Below are 17,150 nucleotides of genomic sequence, written 5' to 3'. Positions count from 1 at the left end.
TTAGTTACCCAATAGGTACAATCCTCGGTTTAGGTACCCCAGAAGAAAATGTGGCAAAATTTAAGGGCTATATATGACTTTTGCCTAAATATAATGATTCATAGAACAATAAGTTGCACAAAATTGGTACCAGACTTTTATCTACCAGACTTGACCTGCTTATTTACGTATTTCAGCCTCTTTGTCTTCGACAAAACAATAAAGAATGAAGAGGGAAGAAAACATGAAAAAGCGAAAACAGGAAAAAAGAAAAAAAATGATTACAATAAGAGATGTACCCCTCACACGTGGGATGGTGGGAGTAGTATTAACAAAGGCAGCTTACACAGGTATACAAATAATAGATTACACACACATACCTACCCTAAAAAAGAAAAAAATGATACTCCTAGTTATCTATCAATGAAACAGCAACTACTACTAACCTAAGATGATTACATTCTTTGTTGGGTCCTCCTTACAGACATGGACAACTAATTTTCCAGCATACAACTACATGGTAATTTGTGTCAACTACATAGAATAGTTAATAAGTGCAAACCAAAAATAGAGCAAACTGAGTGGCTGGTAGAGATAACTCAGCTGTGAATATGTGTTCTCTCTGCCTCCAGAAGCAATTTACAAGAAGTTCCTACATAATATGTGGCAAAAGACTGATTATTTTCATACATCAACAATAACACCTTATATGATGATGAGCAACACAACCAACAATTCGGCACTCTGGAGAGCGAGCAACTAACAAAAGAGATGTAGGGAAAAGAAGTCTAGCAATTTTCAAAGTTCCAATATCTCCAATTTGGTCTTTTAAATGGTTTTCTTCTCTGACTTACCATAGACCTGATTCTATCAAAGGATAGCCAAATCATGTTGGACAACACAAAATTGAATATGTGGAGTGAAGAAATAAAAGTGAAGATGATAATTGAGAATTGGTGATAAAAGAATAGAAGATATATCTATTTATAGGAGTGAGATACAATACACGTCTTATATTTAACCCATGAGGGACTGACTTCAAACTAACACTTGAGACTACTTTAACATTCTAATATGGCCCCTTAAACTCAAAATGGGTTACCATGTTGAGTTTGCTTGCTTTGTAAACATAATAAATTATTATTGCACGATCCCAATATATAAGAACAAAGGAGATATCAAAGTTGTGCGAACTACCTAGGCATCTTATGAATCATACGATGAAACTCTGGAAAAGAGTGATAGATTGTAAACTTAGGAACACTACAAGAATATAGAGGACCCCCTTGGATTCATGCCTCGTAGATCTACCATAGAGGCTATAAACTTGCTAAGAAGATTGATGAAGATTACCACGAAAAGAAGAAAGATCTATACATGGTATTAATTGAACTAAAGAAAGCATATGATAGAGTATCAAAAAAAGGTCCTTTGGTGGGTGTTGGAGAAGAAAGAAATCCATATAAAAATATAAGGGGTCGTTTGGTAAGGTGTATAAGAATAGTACTGAATAGCGTGTATTAGTAATGCATAAATTAGTTATGCTGAGATTGTTTTTTATCGACTGCTTGGTGTGGTGTATTAAAAATAACATGCATTGCATAATTTCTAAAAAAAAAAAAATTTGTTTACAAAAATACCCTCCACATTCTTTAGCTTTGAGGGACTTCAAAAGCAATTCTCTCTTTAACCATGCTTAAGCATGTATTAATAATCTTGGTATCGCTAATACCATGGTCTGCTTGTATTAGTTATACATAGGATAATACCAAATAGGGTGTATAACTAATAATCCCTCTGTCCCAATTTATGTGATACACTTTCCTTTTTAATCTGTCCCAAAAAGAATACATTTCTATATTTAGAAATAATTTAACTTAAAACTTTCCCTTTACCCTTAATGAAATGATTTACAGCCATACAATTATCTATTTTCAGTTCCTCTTAGATTTTCCTTTGATTACATTTGTTTAAATGTTTGGTTTGTGAAATTTGATTTTAAGAAAAGGGGCAATTTTTCAGCTTCTCTCTCCTCTCATCTCTCACCAACGGTAAGTTGCAGCTCCCCCCCAACCCCCACCCCACCCACCCCCCAACCAAGCCACCCCAAACGGCCACCGGCGACGACGACCACCACCACCACTGGTAATACGCTTCCGGTGAACAGTATTTCCCGGCAGAGAACAGCATTTCCGGTGGCAAACAGAGATTTCTCGGTGGTGAACAGGTTTTATTTACTTGGAGTTAGTCCCTCCAATAGCCCATTTCCAGTCTTTTAGCCTTATAAATTTTGCCTGCTCCGCCTAATTAAATACCTATTTCACTGCTTATAGACTATTGCTAACTTGTGCTTTAGTATTGATCCTTCGTTTGTCTTAGATTAACCTTTCACTAGCGTATATTTGCTTTACTGGCTTTGGTGAGGGATGGTAGACTAGGGTCATGTTCTCGTTGGGATCGGGGGCCAGGGTTGGGGGGGCTAAGGGGGTTGAGGGAGCTTCTAGGTTGAGAGTAGGGTCTTGGAATATTGAGACTTTATCGGGAAAATCCATAGAGTTAGTTAAGATTCTTAAGAAGAGGAGGATTAATATAGCTCGCGTCCAAGAGACTAAATGGGTAGGACCTAAAGCTAAAGAGGTGGACGGGTACAAGCTTTGGTTCTCGGGCAAGTCGAGGTATAGGAATGGGGTAGGGATCTTAGTAGATAGTGAGCTTAGAGATCAGGTGGTAGAGGTTAAGAGGATCAATGACAGGATGATGGCGATTAAGTTAGTCGTTGGAAGGTTCACCTTGAACATTATTAGTGCCTACGCGCCACAAGTGGGTTTGGACGAGGAGGTAAAAAGGCGTTTTTGGGAGGACTTGGACGAAGTGGTGGTAAGTATACTGCCTACTGAGAAGTTATTCATAGGAGGAGATTTCAATGGGCACATTGGGTCTGTTTCGAGGGGTTATGACGAGATGCATGGAGGATTTGGCTTCGGGGACAGGAATGGTGGAGGAGTCTCACTCCTAGATTTCGCAAAAGCTTTTGGATTGGTGGTAGCCAACTTGAGTTTTCCGAAGAAGGAGGAGCACTTGGTAACCTTCCGTAGCTCGGTGGCTGCGACGCAAATAGACTTTTTGCTTCTTAGAAAAGATGATAAAGGCCTTTGCAAGGACTGCAAGGTCATACCGAGTGAGAGTCTTACGACCCAACATAAGCTATTGGTGATGGATTTGGAGATAAGAAGGAAGAAGAAGAAGAGGGTCGTGGATGACCGACCGAGGATTAGGTGGGGAAGTTTGACTCTGTCTAGTGCCCTAGAGATGGGGAGAAGTTGATGGCTATGGGAGCGTGGGATAGTAGGGGGGATGTGAGCAGTATGTGGGATAGGAGGGCCAGTTGCATTAGGGAAGCAGCTAGAGAGGTATTGGGGGTCTCACGAGGCCGCCGTGGTGGGCACCGAGGGGATTGGTGGTGGAATGGAGAAGTCCAAGGGAAGGTAGAAGCAAAGAAGCAGGCATATGTGAAGTTGGTAGATAGCAAGGATGATGAAGAGAAGCGGACGAACAGGGAAAAGTATAAGATGGCGAGAAAGGAGGCGAAGTTGGCAGTTTCGGCGGCTAAAACGGCAGCCTTTGAACGCCTTTATGCAGAACTAGAGGACAAAGGTGGGGATAAGAAGCTATTTAAGCTCGCCAAGGCGAGAGAGAGGAAGGCACGCGACTTGGATCAAGTGAAGTGCATCAAGGATGAGGATGGCCAAGTGTTGGTACAGGAATCTCGCATTAGACAGAGATGACAGTCATACTTTCATGAACTCTTGAACGAAGGAGGGGACAGAGACATTGTGTTGGGAGACTTGGAGCACTCGGATAGGCGTCGCGACTTTGGATATTGTAGGAGTATAAAGGTTGAGGAGGTTAAGGGAGCTGTTCGTAGGATGCGCAGGGGAAGAGCGACCGGACCTGACGAGATTCCTGGGGAATTTTGGAAGAATGCAGGCAGGGTAGGCTTGGAGTGGCTGACTGGGTTGTTTAATGTCATTTTCAAGACAGCGAAGATGCCGGAAGAATGGAGGTGGAGTACAATGATTCCCGTGTACAAGAACAAGAGAGACATTCAAAGCTGCAACAACTATAGAGGTATCAAGCTGCTAAGTCACACTATGAAAGTGTGGGAAAGGGTGGTGGAAATGAGGGTGAGGAGAGGTGTGTCTATTTCAGAGAACCAGTTTGGATTCATGCCGGGGCGCTCGACTACAGAAGCCATTCATATTGTAAGGCGATTGGTGGAGCAGTATAGGGAGCGGAAGAGAGACTTGCACATGGTATTCATTGACCTAGAAAAGGCCTACGACAAAGTGCCAAGAGAGGTCCTATGGAGATGCTTGGAGGCTAAAGGTGTACCTGTGGTGTACATTAGAGCAATAAAGGACATGTATGATGAAGCTAAGACCAGGGTAAGGACGGTAGGAGGAGACTCAGAGCACTTCCCTGTTATGATGGGGTTGCATCAGGGATCAGCTCTTAGTCCGTTTCTATTCGCCCTGGTGATGGATGAATTGACGCGACAAATACAAGGTGAGGTGCCTTGGTGTATGTTGTTTGCGGATGACATAGTCCTGATTGACGAGACTCGCAACGGAGTTAACGATAAGCTGGAGGGCTGGAGACAGACGTTGGAGTCTAAAGGATTTAAATTGAGTAGGACCAAGACAGAGTACTTGGAGTGCAGGTTCAGTGGCCTACCGCATGAGGCTGACGAGGAAATGAGGCTCGGTACCCAGGCCATTCAAAAGAAAGGAAGTTTCAAGTATCTTGGGTCTATTATACAGGGAGATGGGGATATCGACGATGATGTTTCACATCGTATTGGTGCAGGGTGGATGAAATGGAGGCTCGCCTCCGGAGTGCTGTGTGATAAGAAAGTGCCACCAAAACTTAAAGGCAAGTTCTACAAAGTGGTGGTTAGACCGACTTTATTGTACGGGGCGGAGTGTTGGCCAGTCAAGAAATTTCACGTTCAGAAAATGAAAGTCGCGGAAATGCGAATGCTGCGGTTGATGTGTGGGCACACTAGGAGGGATAGAATTAGGAATGAAGATATCCGAGACAAGGTGGGAGTGGCATCGGTGGAGGACAAGATGCGGGAAGCGAGGCTGAGATGGTTTGGGCATGCGAAGAGGAGAGACACAGATGCTCCAGTGCGGAGGTGTGAGAGGTTGGCTATGGACGGTTTCAAGAGAGGCAAAGGGAGGCCGAAGAAGTATTGGGGAGAGGTGATTAGATAGGATATGACACAGTTTCAGCTCACCGAGGACATGACCTTAGATAGGAGGTTGTGGAGGACTCAGATTAGGATAAAAGGCTAGGTGGCTTATCCTTTCACCATAGTAGTTGTAGTTTTGCTCATTTATTTATTGCCATTTGATTTCTGCATTTGATTGCTGCTTATATTTGTTGGGCCGTTGTACTTTGGTTATCTTATTTATCTATAGTAGTTAATGCTCCTTTCTTTCCGAACTGTTCTACCATGACTTTCTCGCTTTTGTTATTCCTTGTTTTCATATTGTTTTCGATATGCTTGGTCCTATCTGACCTTTTGTCTTGTTTTCCTCTCTTGAGCCGAGGGTCTTTCGGAAACAGCCGCCCTACCTTTCAAGGTGGGGGTTAGGTCTGCGTACACTCTACCCTCCCCAGACCCCACATGGTGGGATTATACTGGGCTTGTTGTTGTTGTTGGGCAATTTTTCAGGTTTCTGTAGTCTAATAAAGTTTAGTACCTTCAAAAAGTTCGTGTCTTTTGTAAAGAGTAGTACTCAAGAGCTGTTAAATACATGTGGGAATAGGCTGGCATTGTTCTCTTCAAGTTGCTTATTCAAAAAGAGGTAAAATTTTGATGAGGTAAAAGAAGAAGAATGCCTCTTGGAAAGTTGGAGTAGGAATCATTTTTTTTTGTGTGTGTGTGTGTGTGTGTGTTTTGGTTTTCTAGTTCCACATAATTTATGATAAGCACAGGATGAAATTTGGAGGCAGTCATCATCAAATAAGCTTAAGACAAATCGAAATTGGGGTTATAGTTATAGGGTTCGGATAACCTCTGTATCCCACTATATCTTCTTATAATTTCTTTTGTTGTTTCAAGCAGAAGAAAGTGAACAAATAATTCATTCATCCTATCCAGGGGCGGAGGCAGAGGGTGCAAGGCAAAAAGTGTCAAAAGTCTTCCTTTCTTTCTTAAACTCCGTGACCAGTCGAACTATATCACATAAATTGGGACGGAGGGAGTACTTGTATTAGTTATACATAGGTTAAAAAGTATACCAAACAACGGATTAGTAATACCAAAGCTAATACATGTACTAATACATCCTACCAAACAAACCCTAAATGTCATAAAGAATATGGAAGAATGAGTCGTCACTAGTGTGAGGAGATATAGACTTCCCCACAACCGTGGTTTTACACCAATGATAGCATGAACCCGTATTTATTGACCCTAGTTATGGCCTAACTTACACAATACAAGATGATGTCCATGGTGTATGTTATTTGTTGATGATATGGTGCTAATTGACGAAGCTAGTGAGACAGATATTGCTAACAAAATATGCATTTTAAGATGGATGTGCGGTCACACAAGATTAGAACTGACCATATTTAACAGAAGGTGCAAGTAACACACTTTGAGGTTTGATTAATGAAAACGTTTACCTGATAATGCGTTAAAAGGGAGTGAGGTAGACCTAAGGTATTCTAACAGTATGATACTGGAATAAAGTCCAGGGAAAACCAGTATAAGTATCAAGTGGACAGAGTTACTTAGTCCCTGTATTTGTAGGAGAATGCAGGTATCCGGTGGAATAGTCGAGGTTTATGTAAGCTGGCCTTTACGAATGTACACCACTGTTATTAACATAAAGAAAAAGAAAATCAACCCCTTGCCTTCCCTTATGACCTCCCAGTTGTAGCACGAGCATCACCTAAAACTTTTCTAGAACATCTATGAGTTAAAATTGCTGAGAGTTTGAGAAGGACATTCCACATTAGTTGGGTTTTACGTGTAAAAAGGCGGGAGAGGAGGTCAATTATTTGTTGCTTCACTCACCCATTGCATATGAATTATGATTATGGTGTGTAGTGTGAATATGTGCAGATCCAATGGATTAGAGATATGCTAAATGGATGTTCATATATGGAGAAAAGAAAGGAAATAGTTCCTTTGGCAATTATTTGAACCACAGAGAAAAAACTCTTTCATTTTTGGATAAGGTAGTGTGAACTCTTTTGTTTTCTTGACACTTTTGGAGCACGTACAATATTCCTGTATTGAGGATTGAATGCTCTTTGCAAAGAATCACATTTCCGTACAAATTTCTCTGCTCTTCTTGTATACAGCTTTTATGCGAGGTTCTTCCCATCAAATTATTATAATTATTAACTTCATAAAGGTCTCGTGCTTAGCTCTCTAAAGAATGCTGCTGATTCATCAGTGACTCAGAACCAAGGTGCATTTCTTTTTCTTGTTTGACTCACATGGATCCTACATACTTTTTCCAACTCTACTGCAGAGACTACCTCTTTAGAAAAAACTCAGAAACTGAGCAAGCCTAGGAATTTAAAACCCAGAGGTTTTAGAATTATTAAAGGTTGATGTATGCAAGATATACAAAAGCAGAAAATATTAACACTATCCAGGTGACAGTTGCAATTTATTCGATTGCTCTTTCATATCTTAAATAAATCAATTGACACTTCTTATGACAAGAATAACAAGAGAAGTAGTATTTCACCTACTCAAAGTTGTTCACGAATGTAAGCCATCGATCTCAACATTGATCCTAGAGTATCCCTTGAAACTTGAAACTTCACTTCAGTCTCTCCGGTAGCTGTCTTAGTATCTTGAAGCTGTGAAGGAAAAGGATAAAAACTATCAGTTCGCATCTTAAAGGACAGTACATCACTGCAATCAACTGACATTTATCCTCTCAATCTACAAGGAGAAATGAGGTTCAAGGCTGGTAGACAATCAAGATGATCAGTTTTTCTAACTTTTACTTCACAAGGATCTAATTATCTCTTCACATTTAGTTTTTCAGTTGTCATGAATGTCACTTTGGAGAGTCATATCAGGGACTACTAAATAGCCGAGCTCAGCAGAGTGTTTCATCAGCATACATGGCCAAGCTATTGGTGCTTTTCACCTGAATATTATGAGATGATTATACACCACAAAAACTCTACCCAGAAGATCAAAGAGAAGAACAGGGAAGGGACAGAGGCCATTATTTCTTGCACGTGATAATTTCGGTATATTCACTTGTATGTTGAATAGGCAGGTGCCAGGTGATAGAATTGTCAAAACATCAAAAGAAAGAACCTCTCTTTCACTTGATAGAGAAATGGCATCGTCCACCGACTAGGGAAAAAAACCTAGAACAGCAAAGCATCCGGAAGCAATTGCAGTAAATTTAACTGTTACACAAGTTTGCCCAAGTGATTAAATTTACAGGAACAGAAAAGCACATTAAAGCTTAATCTTCTCTTCCTTTTTTTTTTTTTTTTTTTAATCAAAAAGCTTAATAAAGCTCATTTGATATACTAATGTTAATAGTAAGAGTAAGAGTAAGAGTGTCTTTGGAATGCCTCCCAAAGTAACTAATCAGAATGTGCATGTTGAATCAAGTTACTTTGCTCCAACTCTGACAAACTTGAAGTAATATAACTAAGATCATGTGAAGCAGAAAGAAAGAGTTCAACTGCTCCCCACTCTTTTAAAGCGATTCTGAAATAGGAAATAATCTCGAAGTTCATGATGCAAACCTTTAAATTAATAACAGCCACTCTATTTGCCGGCAGGGAAAGCTGTTGACTTATGTAAGCCATGGATTTCAGCATTGGCTCTAGAGTGGATCTTGTAACTCTAAACTGAACTTCTGTTTCCCCTGGTGGGTTCTTGCCATAATCTTGCAACTGAAAATCATGTAGAATATGTGCAATAAAATTTCACAAAGGAAATCATTATCTCATCAAATTTATTTCTCAATGGAGGAATAAAAATCGATTCAACTGTTTATCCGTATACAGCCAGAGTATGACCCAGAGGAGAAATCTTTTCTAAAACAATTATACACACCTTCAAATTGATGACAGCCACTTTACTTGCTGGACTCTTGTTTTCAATCACCCATGTCATAGACTTAAAACAAGTATAAACAACCTACATGAAACAAAATACGTGAAGGAGAGAAAAGGCAATAATTCATCTCCTTGGTAGATTCATGTATTGTACTATATATTCAAATACAGATCAAAAATGGAAAAATGTAAATATACAAATTACAAAAGAGGCAAGTTTTTGTTTTCATACCACATTATCAGCAAGGCCGCCATCATGATTTATAGCCACAGGTGTCATAGTGGGCTGATTTAAGTCACCAGTAGTTAAACCGCCAACATTAAGGTTAAAATGATGAGGCATTGTATCTTGCCAAGGCCATAAAGATGGTGCAGCATCAGAAGTAGCTGGAGTTCTTTTTATGCTCTCATCCTGAGTATTTTCACTTCCCTGTGACATAAGAGGTCTGGCAACATTTTTCGCAACAATAGAAATCTTCCTTAACCCGTCTCTCAGAGCACTAACCGCTGCATCATAGGTCTCTGCAGAAACTGCCCCTTCCTCTGCATATCTTAAAGCTTCCAGACATAAGTGGTTGAAACGTGAAGTAAGCGAATTAACTCCTTGCTTAACAATGACTTCATCCAATCCTTGTCCAACTTTTGCATTCCTTGTCCACCTCTTAAGTATATAATGGGATGGAACTGTGAGAACATTAGTCACTGTGAAGACGGTTAAAATGTGCCTACATAAGATGCCCGAATACTCAAACATCTGACAGCTGCAACTTGCTTTCATCTCGGCAAGATTCAACATTACAATGTATGCCTTGTCATCCTGTTCATATTTTGCAACCCTAAATTTGCTTAGAGTCTCGTCACCATCAATCTTATTGGCAGTGTGGGCGAAAGTTTCAACTAGTTCCTCTTGAAACTTTGCAAAAACTTTTCTGGTGAAGAGATTAGATGCTTGCTGTTCCATTGGAGATGGGGTCTTTAGCATTGGAGTGGTGCAATTTGTATCAAAATCAGATGCAATTTCCCTTTCAAGTGAACTTTCTAACGCTCTTTCATACTGCTTAAAGAACATTGGTAGAGTTGTCTGCTGATTCACATATCCATCAAAAAAGAAGGTTACACCCTGGTTGGAGGGAAGTGCAGCAAAGAAAGTATCTCGAAAATATACTGGAGCCCACTGGTTGCGAGCATTATATACAGCTTGAAGCCACTCATTTTTCCCGAGATCATATTTATCGAGTACAGAGGCCCAAGATGATTCGAAATCCTCAATTGTCTCAGAATAGTTAATGCAGCTATACAGCTCCCCATAAAAGGAAGGATGAGCCATATATACGTGAGCCAATCTTTCCTGCCCTTCTCGTAAGATATGCCACTTACAAATGCAATGACGAGTACCGGGTAATACTAGGTTGACTGCTGCCTTTATAGCTCTATCCTGGTCGGTTGTAATAGAAACTGGAGGGCGATTGTTCATTGAAGATAGCCAGGTCCGGAAAAGCCAAGTAAAGGAAGACTCAGACTCATCTAAGAGTAACCCACAGCCAAACAAAACCATTTGCCCGTGATGATTTACTCCTGTGAATGGAGCAAAAGGAACCTGGAATTGATTTGGTCTATACATTGTATCAAAAATAACAGCATCGCCAAAGTGACTATAAGCTACCCTTGATCTTGCATCAGCCCAAAAAGCATTCGTCATGCGGTTTTCATCATCAAGTTGAATAGCATAGTAGAAACCAGGATTTTCCGCTTGCATTTTCTTGAAATAGTCAAGAAGATTATGGGCATCTCTACCAAGAGTTCTCTTTCGGCTGCAAGGCTGAATAAACATTATTGGTATGACAGGACTAAAGTTCTTGGTCACACGATTTGACTCCATAGGAGAAGCATCCTTAACACCTTCATTAGAACTGACAAATACATGATTTCCATCCACCGGAACCATAACATCAGTTGGAGCTCGCGGTATCTCTCCAACAGTCTTGGAAGCACCAGCCAAATGTTTACGAGGTCGAAGGTAATGCACCTTGCTGGGATTCACTATTGAATGATTGTGATCCGCAACGAATTTAGTCACAACCCAACTATCTGAACTCTTCCTCTCTATGCGAAGCATAGCATTGCAACTCTCTATATTCTTCCTTCTGGAAACTTCTCTAGAACAAGAAAAGTCCCAACTAATGATAGGTCCATCAGGCTTAGCTCGGCTGTACTGACCAACATGTATGCTAAAGCCAACACGCCTAGCATATGCGTCAAAAAAATTCTTTGCTGCTTCTTCTGTTTGAAACTCCATCCCCACATATGGCTTCTCTTCCTCCTCATCAACCTCAATGATAGCATCTCTTTCAGTAAAATTGTCCGGCAACCCGTGTTTGAAATTCTGATTTTGTTCAGCAACTCTTTCCCCACTTTTTTGTCTCTTCTGCCCTTCTATGTCAATCACTTCGATATTCATCTTGCTGGGGGACTGACATTGACAAATCAATCTATTTCTTCTCGGTCAAAACATCGCCTTGCCATCTCTTATAAAATAGAAACGAACAATAGGTGGCCTTAACATCATATGAACTGGAACAAGGTAACCAGTGACTCAATATTTTATATTAAGAAATAAAAGAACAAGACAACACTCCAGTTTTAGACACATGAACATACTCCTTCCTCAAAACTTTAAATGGAAATGTTTATATCAATAATGTTTAGGATAAAGACAAGAAAAACTCATACTATTGTATATTCCCAGACACCAGAAAGCAGAAACGTGATACGAATCTCCCATAGTACCAAACGAAAAAGAAAAAAGAGAAAAGCTCTTAATGAAACTGTGTGTTAACAACATATAAGTGTACTCTTACACAGGGGTTTTGAGTTACGAGAAATATCGGAAGTTTCCTAATTCTTGGAATTCTATTATAATAACATAATCATTAAGAATATTCACACAATATTCTTAATGATTCTTTCACTATATCATCTTTCACTCTTCTCCTTCCTTCCTTTCTTCGCATCTCACTTTACTATGACTTCTTACCTTCTTTTTCTTTCTCTAGTACAGAATGAGCCTTGAAGCTAATCGGAGGATTTTACACTTTTCACTATATTAGTGTATTTCAGTTTCTCTTTGCAATGCTTGTTTTTCATTATTAATAAGATTCATTTTATATTTCGATTCCAATCTTTAGTATGAAACTTTTTTCGAGTTAAAGTCGTAACAAGTGATATCAGAGCTTCCTTCCTGGCAACTTCACTAACAATGGAAGTGGCTGACGGAATAAGATCGAAACGAGTGGAGATTCAACTCTAGGCTTGTATCAGAGAATAATAGAAGGACTTATGAGTTGTATAGAAATATAGGAGGAACCAAGATATTGTTTCATAAACTGTTAGAAAGAAGAGGGATCAACTTAAAATCCTGGAGAGTCATCATTTAGGTAAACCATGATGAGGATATGTTAATGTGAAGGCCCAAAAGAGTAAACTGTTAGAGGCAACACATCCTTTCAGAACTCCTTTGAGCTTACTTTTCCAAGCTCCAACCTGATATTTCCATACTTAACGAAGAGGGACCAAACTTGGCTACAAAATGCGAGAGATATTTCCAGTTGTATGAAATCCATCATTCACAGCAGAAATTGGAGATAGTTACACAACACTTAACTGGTACGGCTGAATCTGATTCTATTCCAGTTAAATAAAGGTCAACTAAATGCATGTACGAAGGTCAACTAAATTCCAGCATTATCACTGGAAGTATGTATGTAGGAAGTTTAGGTATGCAGTTCTGGTTCTCTGATTAAAAATTTAAAAAGTGAGCCAGTGAGAGTTAGTTCCAGCAAAACCTGAAGAGCTTAAGGCCTGAGCTTTGATTAGGACTCCTACTAAACTGAAGACAACTTCTTATCTAATGTTATTGAAAACCCTTCAGAGGAAATCGAGTATAAGATTATGCTGCAGCTTCCAAACGAGCTGTCAAGTAGGTTATACAACAGCAAAGACTGATAGAGGCAGTTTATAACAAGAGCAAGGCTCTGAGGCTAAGCTAAGGGAGGCTTTCCACTTGCGGGTTATCTCTCCTGTGTGGTTTGCGAGCTAGTGCACAGGAGCTGGGTGTACCCCGTGCGCACCCAAAGGGTAGCGGCAGCGGGTTCCCATGTCATCCAAAAAAAAAAAGGGAGGCTTTCCACTGAATTTTGGACAAACTAATCTAACCTCCAAGATAATAACAGCTCAACAAGCTAATATGGGGCCAATATAAAGAGTAAACATCGGGGGCAAATCTAGAAGGGTTCACATCATGGGTCCTGTTACAAATGTGAGGACAGATATCTTCTATGTCGTCAAAGCAAGACAAGACAACTTAATGAACTGAATGCTGAAATAAAAGAAAAGAGAGACTCTGTGCAAGAAGCAATGGGATTAAAGAAATGAAGATTGGGGCCACTAGCCTTAATTTTGGGTCGGTACTGCAATACCTAACACAATTAGACTGGTCAAGAAGAAACCTCTGACTATATGGACGCGAGAATACACATAGCTTCTTTGACTGTCGATCAACCAAGGAGGTCGGGTGGGTTATTTTTTTTGGTAAAGTAATAAAATTTCATTAGTAAAGCATCAAGAAGATGCAAGGTTACAGATAGGTGAAAAGCTGCTTCAAACAGAAACATGAAGCAAACTCAGCAAAAACTTGTAGAAAAGCAATCTAAAGATAGTCCATCTCTACCGAACTAGAGAAAGGGAGCTAACAAAATCTAGAAAGTTACCCACACTGTTTACAGGAGCAAAAAAATGCCAACTATAAAGAGTAGCTAAACACCTAGACTTTAGGGAGCAAATAGGAGTTGAGATTCCTTCAAAGCATCTACTGTTTCTCTCCTTCCATAGGTTCCAAAAAATTACTGCTGGAATCATTCTCCAAATTCTTTTAATGGATTTGTCAACTCTCCAGAGTATCCAGCTAGCGTAGGCATCTTTGATGTTGAAAGGCATTGCCCATTGGAGACCAAGCATAGAGTAGAAGAAATACCAGAGTCTAGCTGCTGCAGGGCAGTGCAAAAATAGATGGTTGACACTTTCATTGGCCTGCTTGCACATGGCACACATGTTAACGACGATTACACCTCTCCTCCTAAGATTGTCTTGTGTTAGGCATGCTTCCTTCAGTGCAGTCCAAATGAAGCAAGTAACTCTGAGAGGCTGTCTGGTTCTCCATACAAGCTTCCAAGGCCAAACCTCTAAAAGGCTATTTTGGGAGCTCCAATTGTAACATTCCTTCACAGTGAAAATCTTTTCCTTAGAATTGCCCCAGAGGATTTTGTCCCGAGATTCAGCCACCAGAATACATTGTTCCAATCTTTGTAACAGAGAAAGAAAATCATCAACTTCGGGTGGGTTATTTAAGACGTTATACCATAAGAGTAACCATAGTTGATGGAACTGTATCTGCTGGTAACTCCTACATGAGACACCATTGCAGGTGACAGATTTAAAAGGAGGATCCAAAGTCAGGAGTTTGAAAATCATGTGAGAATTATCAAGGATGAGGGTGTTGTATGGTGCTAGGGGTGGACAAGAAAAAGGTTCATAACCGAAGGACCTTTGAATTTACACTGAAAGATGCAGGTGGAAGATAAGGGTAAGAAAGTGCATTTGAAAGGCATACAAAAACAAGAGGATTTCAGTCCATAAGGTCTCTGCTAAAAGTCAACTACTAAGAAAAATACAAGTTATTCTGACATATGAACATCACTATTTGTCTTAAGCGTGCTTGGGTGAGAGTAGTACTAGGATGGGTGAACCCCTGGGAAGTCCTCGTGTTGCATCCCTCCTTTCTTGATAAAAAAATAAAAAATGAACATCACTATTTGTCTTGGCTTTTGCAGATGCTACCACGAAGATTGGTTATATACACAATCAATATCCATAATATGTGGCATAGCTATGACTTTGAGGTCAAGGTCATAATATGGAGCAACAAGAAATATCTGATATGATGATATCTCTCTCCACCTTCTTTCTCTCTTCTCTCCTTCCTTCCTTCCTTCCTTCCATCTGTTGTCCTTCTTCCTTCAATTGCATCACCTTATTTTCTCTTTCTTATGCAAGAGGAGCTTCGAAACTATAATTGAGGATATAGTGAAGATCATATTCCTTTTGTTCTCTTTTATTTCAATTACTTATGTTAATCTTTGCTCATTGTTAAAGAGAATTGCTCCATCAATTCAATTCTAACGTCATAACAGTTTACAGTTTCTTACGTAGTTTCTACATGTACACTTACATATATAATTATAAAATATTATTTCAAGGAGAGAAAAAAGAAGAAGAATCAAAGAGTCAAATCCAGAAGTAACCTAAAAATTAGATGGTTTGGGCCCCATACTCCAAACCACATTAGTCATTTGTGGATGGAAAGTAGTATTACAAGATCAAAACACCATACAATTTTTAACATAGCAATATCTTCAAGTTCCAAAAAAAGGCAGAAACATTCAGAAAAATGCATAATGGTTAATGAATATGTTTAAAACCATGAGGTCTCAAGTTCAAATCCCAGCGTGGGCTAAGTTTTGGTGGACAAAGATGGCTGTTACTTGGGTTGGGCACAAGCTGGCCCGGACACCACAATTATCAAAATAATAATAATAAGCACCCAGTGCATCATAGTTTGTTGCTCAAGAACAAAAATTGGTAGCAAAACCAGTAATAAACAGATGGGGGGGGGGGGGGGGGGAGGATTTAAAAACTATGCAATTAGGGTAAAAGGTTAGAAGTGAATGCAATTAGTATATATATAGGTAGCTAATTGAGGGTTAAATCATATAAACCTGAAATTGAGTTCCAAAGAGCTTCTTGATAGACTGATAGTGCGTCCAAAATTCTTGACTCTGCGCTCCCGCGCGCGGGCGTGCTGGGTTTATTATTTAACGGGACTGTGGTCCGGTGGGTCTGGGCTATAGCTGAAATCAAACCAAGAAACTTTTTTTCTCGTCTCTTCTTTTTTTCTTTGTTGGCTAGTTTTCACTTTCCAATTGTATATTGTATATTACTCTATGTTTTTGTGTTATGATTATTTTAGTAGTATTTATTGTATTGTATAATCTATTAAGTTCATGGTTATGTAACAATTAATTTGATTTAGTGGAGTATATAGTTAGGTTATTTTACCATTTTGCCCTTAGTTCTATTTAATAATCTCAATATCCATTTACCTAATGTTTTTTTTTTTTAAATACCAAATTTGAGCATTCTTATTCATTTTCCAGCAAAAAGTTACACATTGGCTTGAGGGGGTTGTACTTTTTACAGCCAACTCCGATTATAGATGATTTGAACTTAGTCTAACCCAGTAAGATGAAGCCAATGTTGCAGGTACACAAGTTACCTATGCATAAAACTACTTGAAGATCACCAAAAATTCGCACTATTCATTCTTGTCATTTCCTTTTTCTCAATCGATACTTTTTAAATCATTAGTCTCTATATACTTTTTCTCGATTGATATTTTTTTAATAGGTTGCATGTGTATCCTATGCTATTCAGTACAAACGTTTTATTGATATTTATAGCTGCATACATAATTACATACATACATATAGATAGATTAATGTAAATTGTATAAAAAGAAAGAGGCTATACACACATACATACATAGATTTATACAATTTTAATTTTCTTTTGCCCAACAACTAATATAGTAGTTTCATGTCCAAAACATTTGGTGTAGCTGTTTAATTTTGAGTGGTAATATAAAAAATGTATATATAATTTTGAAATCTCCAAATAATACTCAATAGTAATTTGGTGCAAAAGATCCATGAAGCCTTTTTCTAAAACAACAACAATTCAAGCTCCACATTTTCTTGCTAATTCTTCAACCTCTACGTCCTTTTTGCACAGTTTCATAAGGACTTTTTCCTCAATGCGTGGGATGGTTGAAGTTGATTTGCATAAACCTACTCCAAAATAGATTGCCTCGACAAATCATCCATCCATATTGTTGTATATATCTCTGAAAGTTTTGGAAGGTTAAATTAGTTGTTCAA

The 17,150-nt window shown here is 39.1% G+C and overlaps 1 protein-coding gene across 3 annotated transcripts; it reads right to left on the bottom strand.

Moving 5' to 3' along the window:
• Positions 1 to 257: 257 nt before the first annotated feature.
• Positions 258 to 16,176, bottom strand: LOC132645334 (protein FAR1-RELATED SEQUENCE 3-like). 3 transcript variants are annotated; one of them, XM_060362269.1, is made up of 6 exons: positions 15,933 to 16,176; positions 9,335 to 11,673; positions 9,101 to 9,184; positions 8,788 to 8,937; positions 7,762 to 7,872; positions 258 to 631 (listed from the first exon to the last, which is right to left on the bottom strand). In XM_060362269.1, exons 2-5 carry the CDS (start codon positions 11,558 to 11,560, stop codon positions 7,762 to 7,764), a joined length of 2,571 nt encoding a protein of 856 aa, XP_060218252.1. In that variant the 5' UTR covers positions 11,561 to 11,673; positions 15,933 to 16,176; the 3' UTR covers positions 258 to 631. The 3 variants fall into 3 exon arrangements, with proteins under 3 accessions (XP_060218252.1, XP_060218250.1, XP_060218251.1); XM_060362267.1 differs by having other exon boundaries at positions 7,758 to 7,872; positions 15,933 to 16,175; XM_060362268.1 differs by having other exon boundaries at positions 7,758 to 7,872; positions 9,335 to 11,627; positions 15,933 to 16,175.
• Positions 16,177 to 17,150: the final 974 nt, after the last annotated feature.

The sequence above is a fragment of the Lycium barbarum genome, chromosome 6 (genome assembly GCF_019175385.1).
Source record: "Lycium barbarum isolate Lr01 chromosome 6, ASM1917538v2, whole genome shotgun sequence".
Lineage (NCBI taxonomy): Eukaryota > Viridiplantae > Streptophyta > Magnoliopsida > Solanales > Solanaceae > Lycium > Lycium barbarum.
The sequence above is the reverse complement of the archived record's forward strand: the minus strand, read 5'-3'. Positions and strand labels throughout refer to the sequence as shown.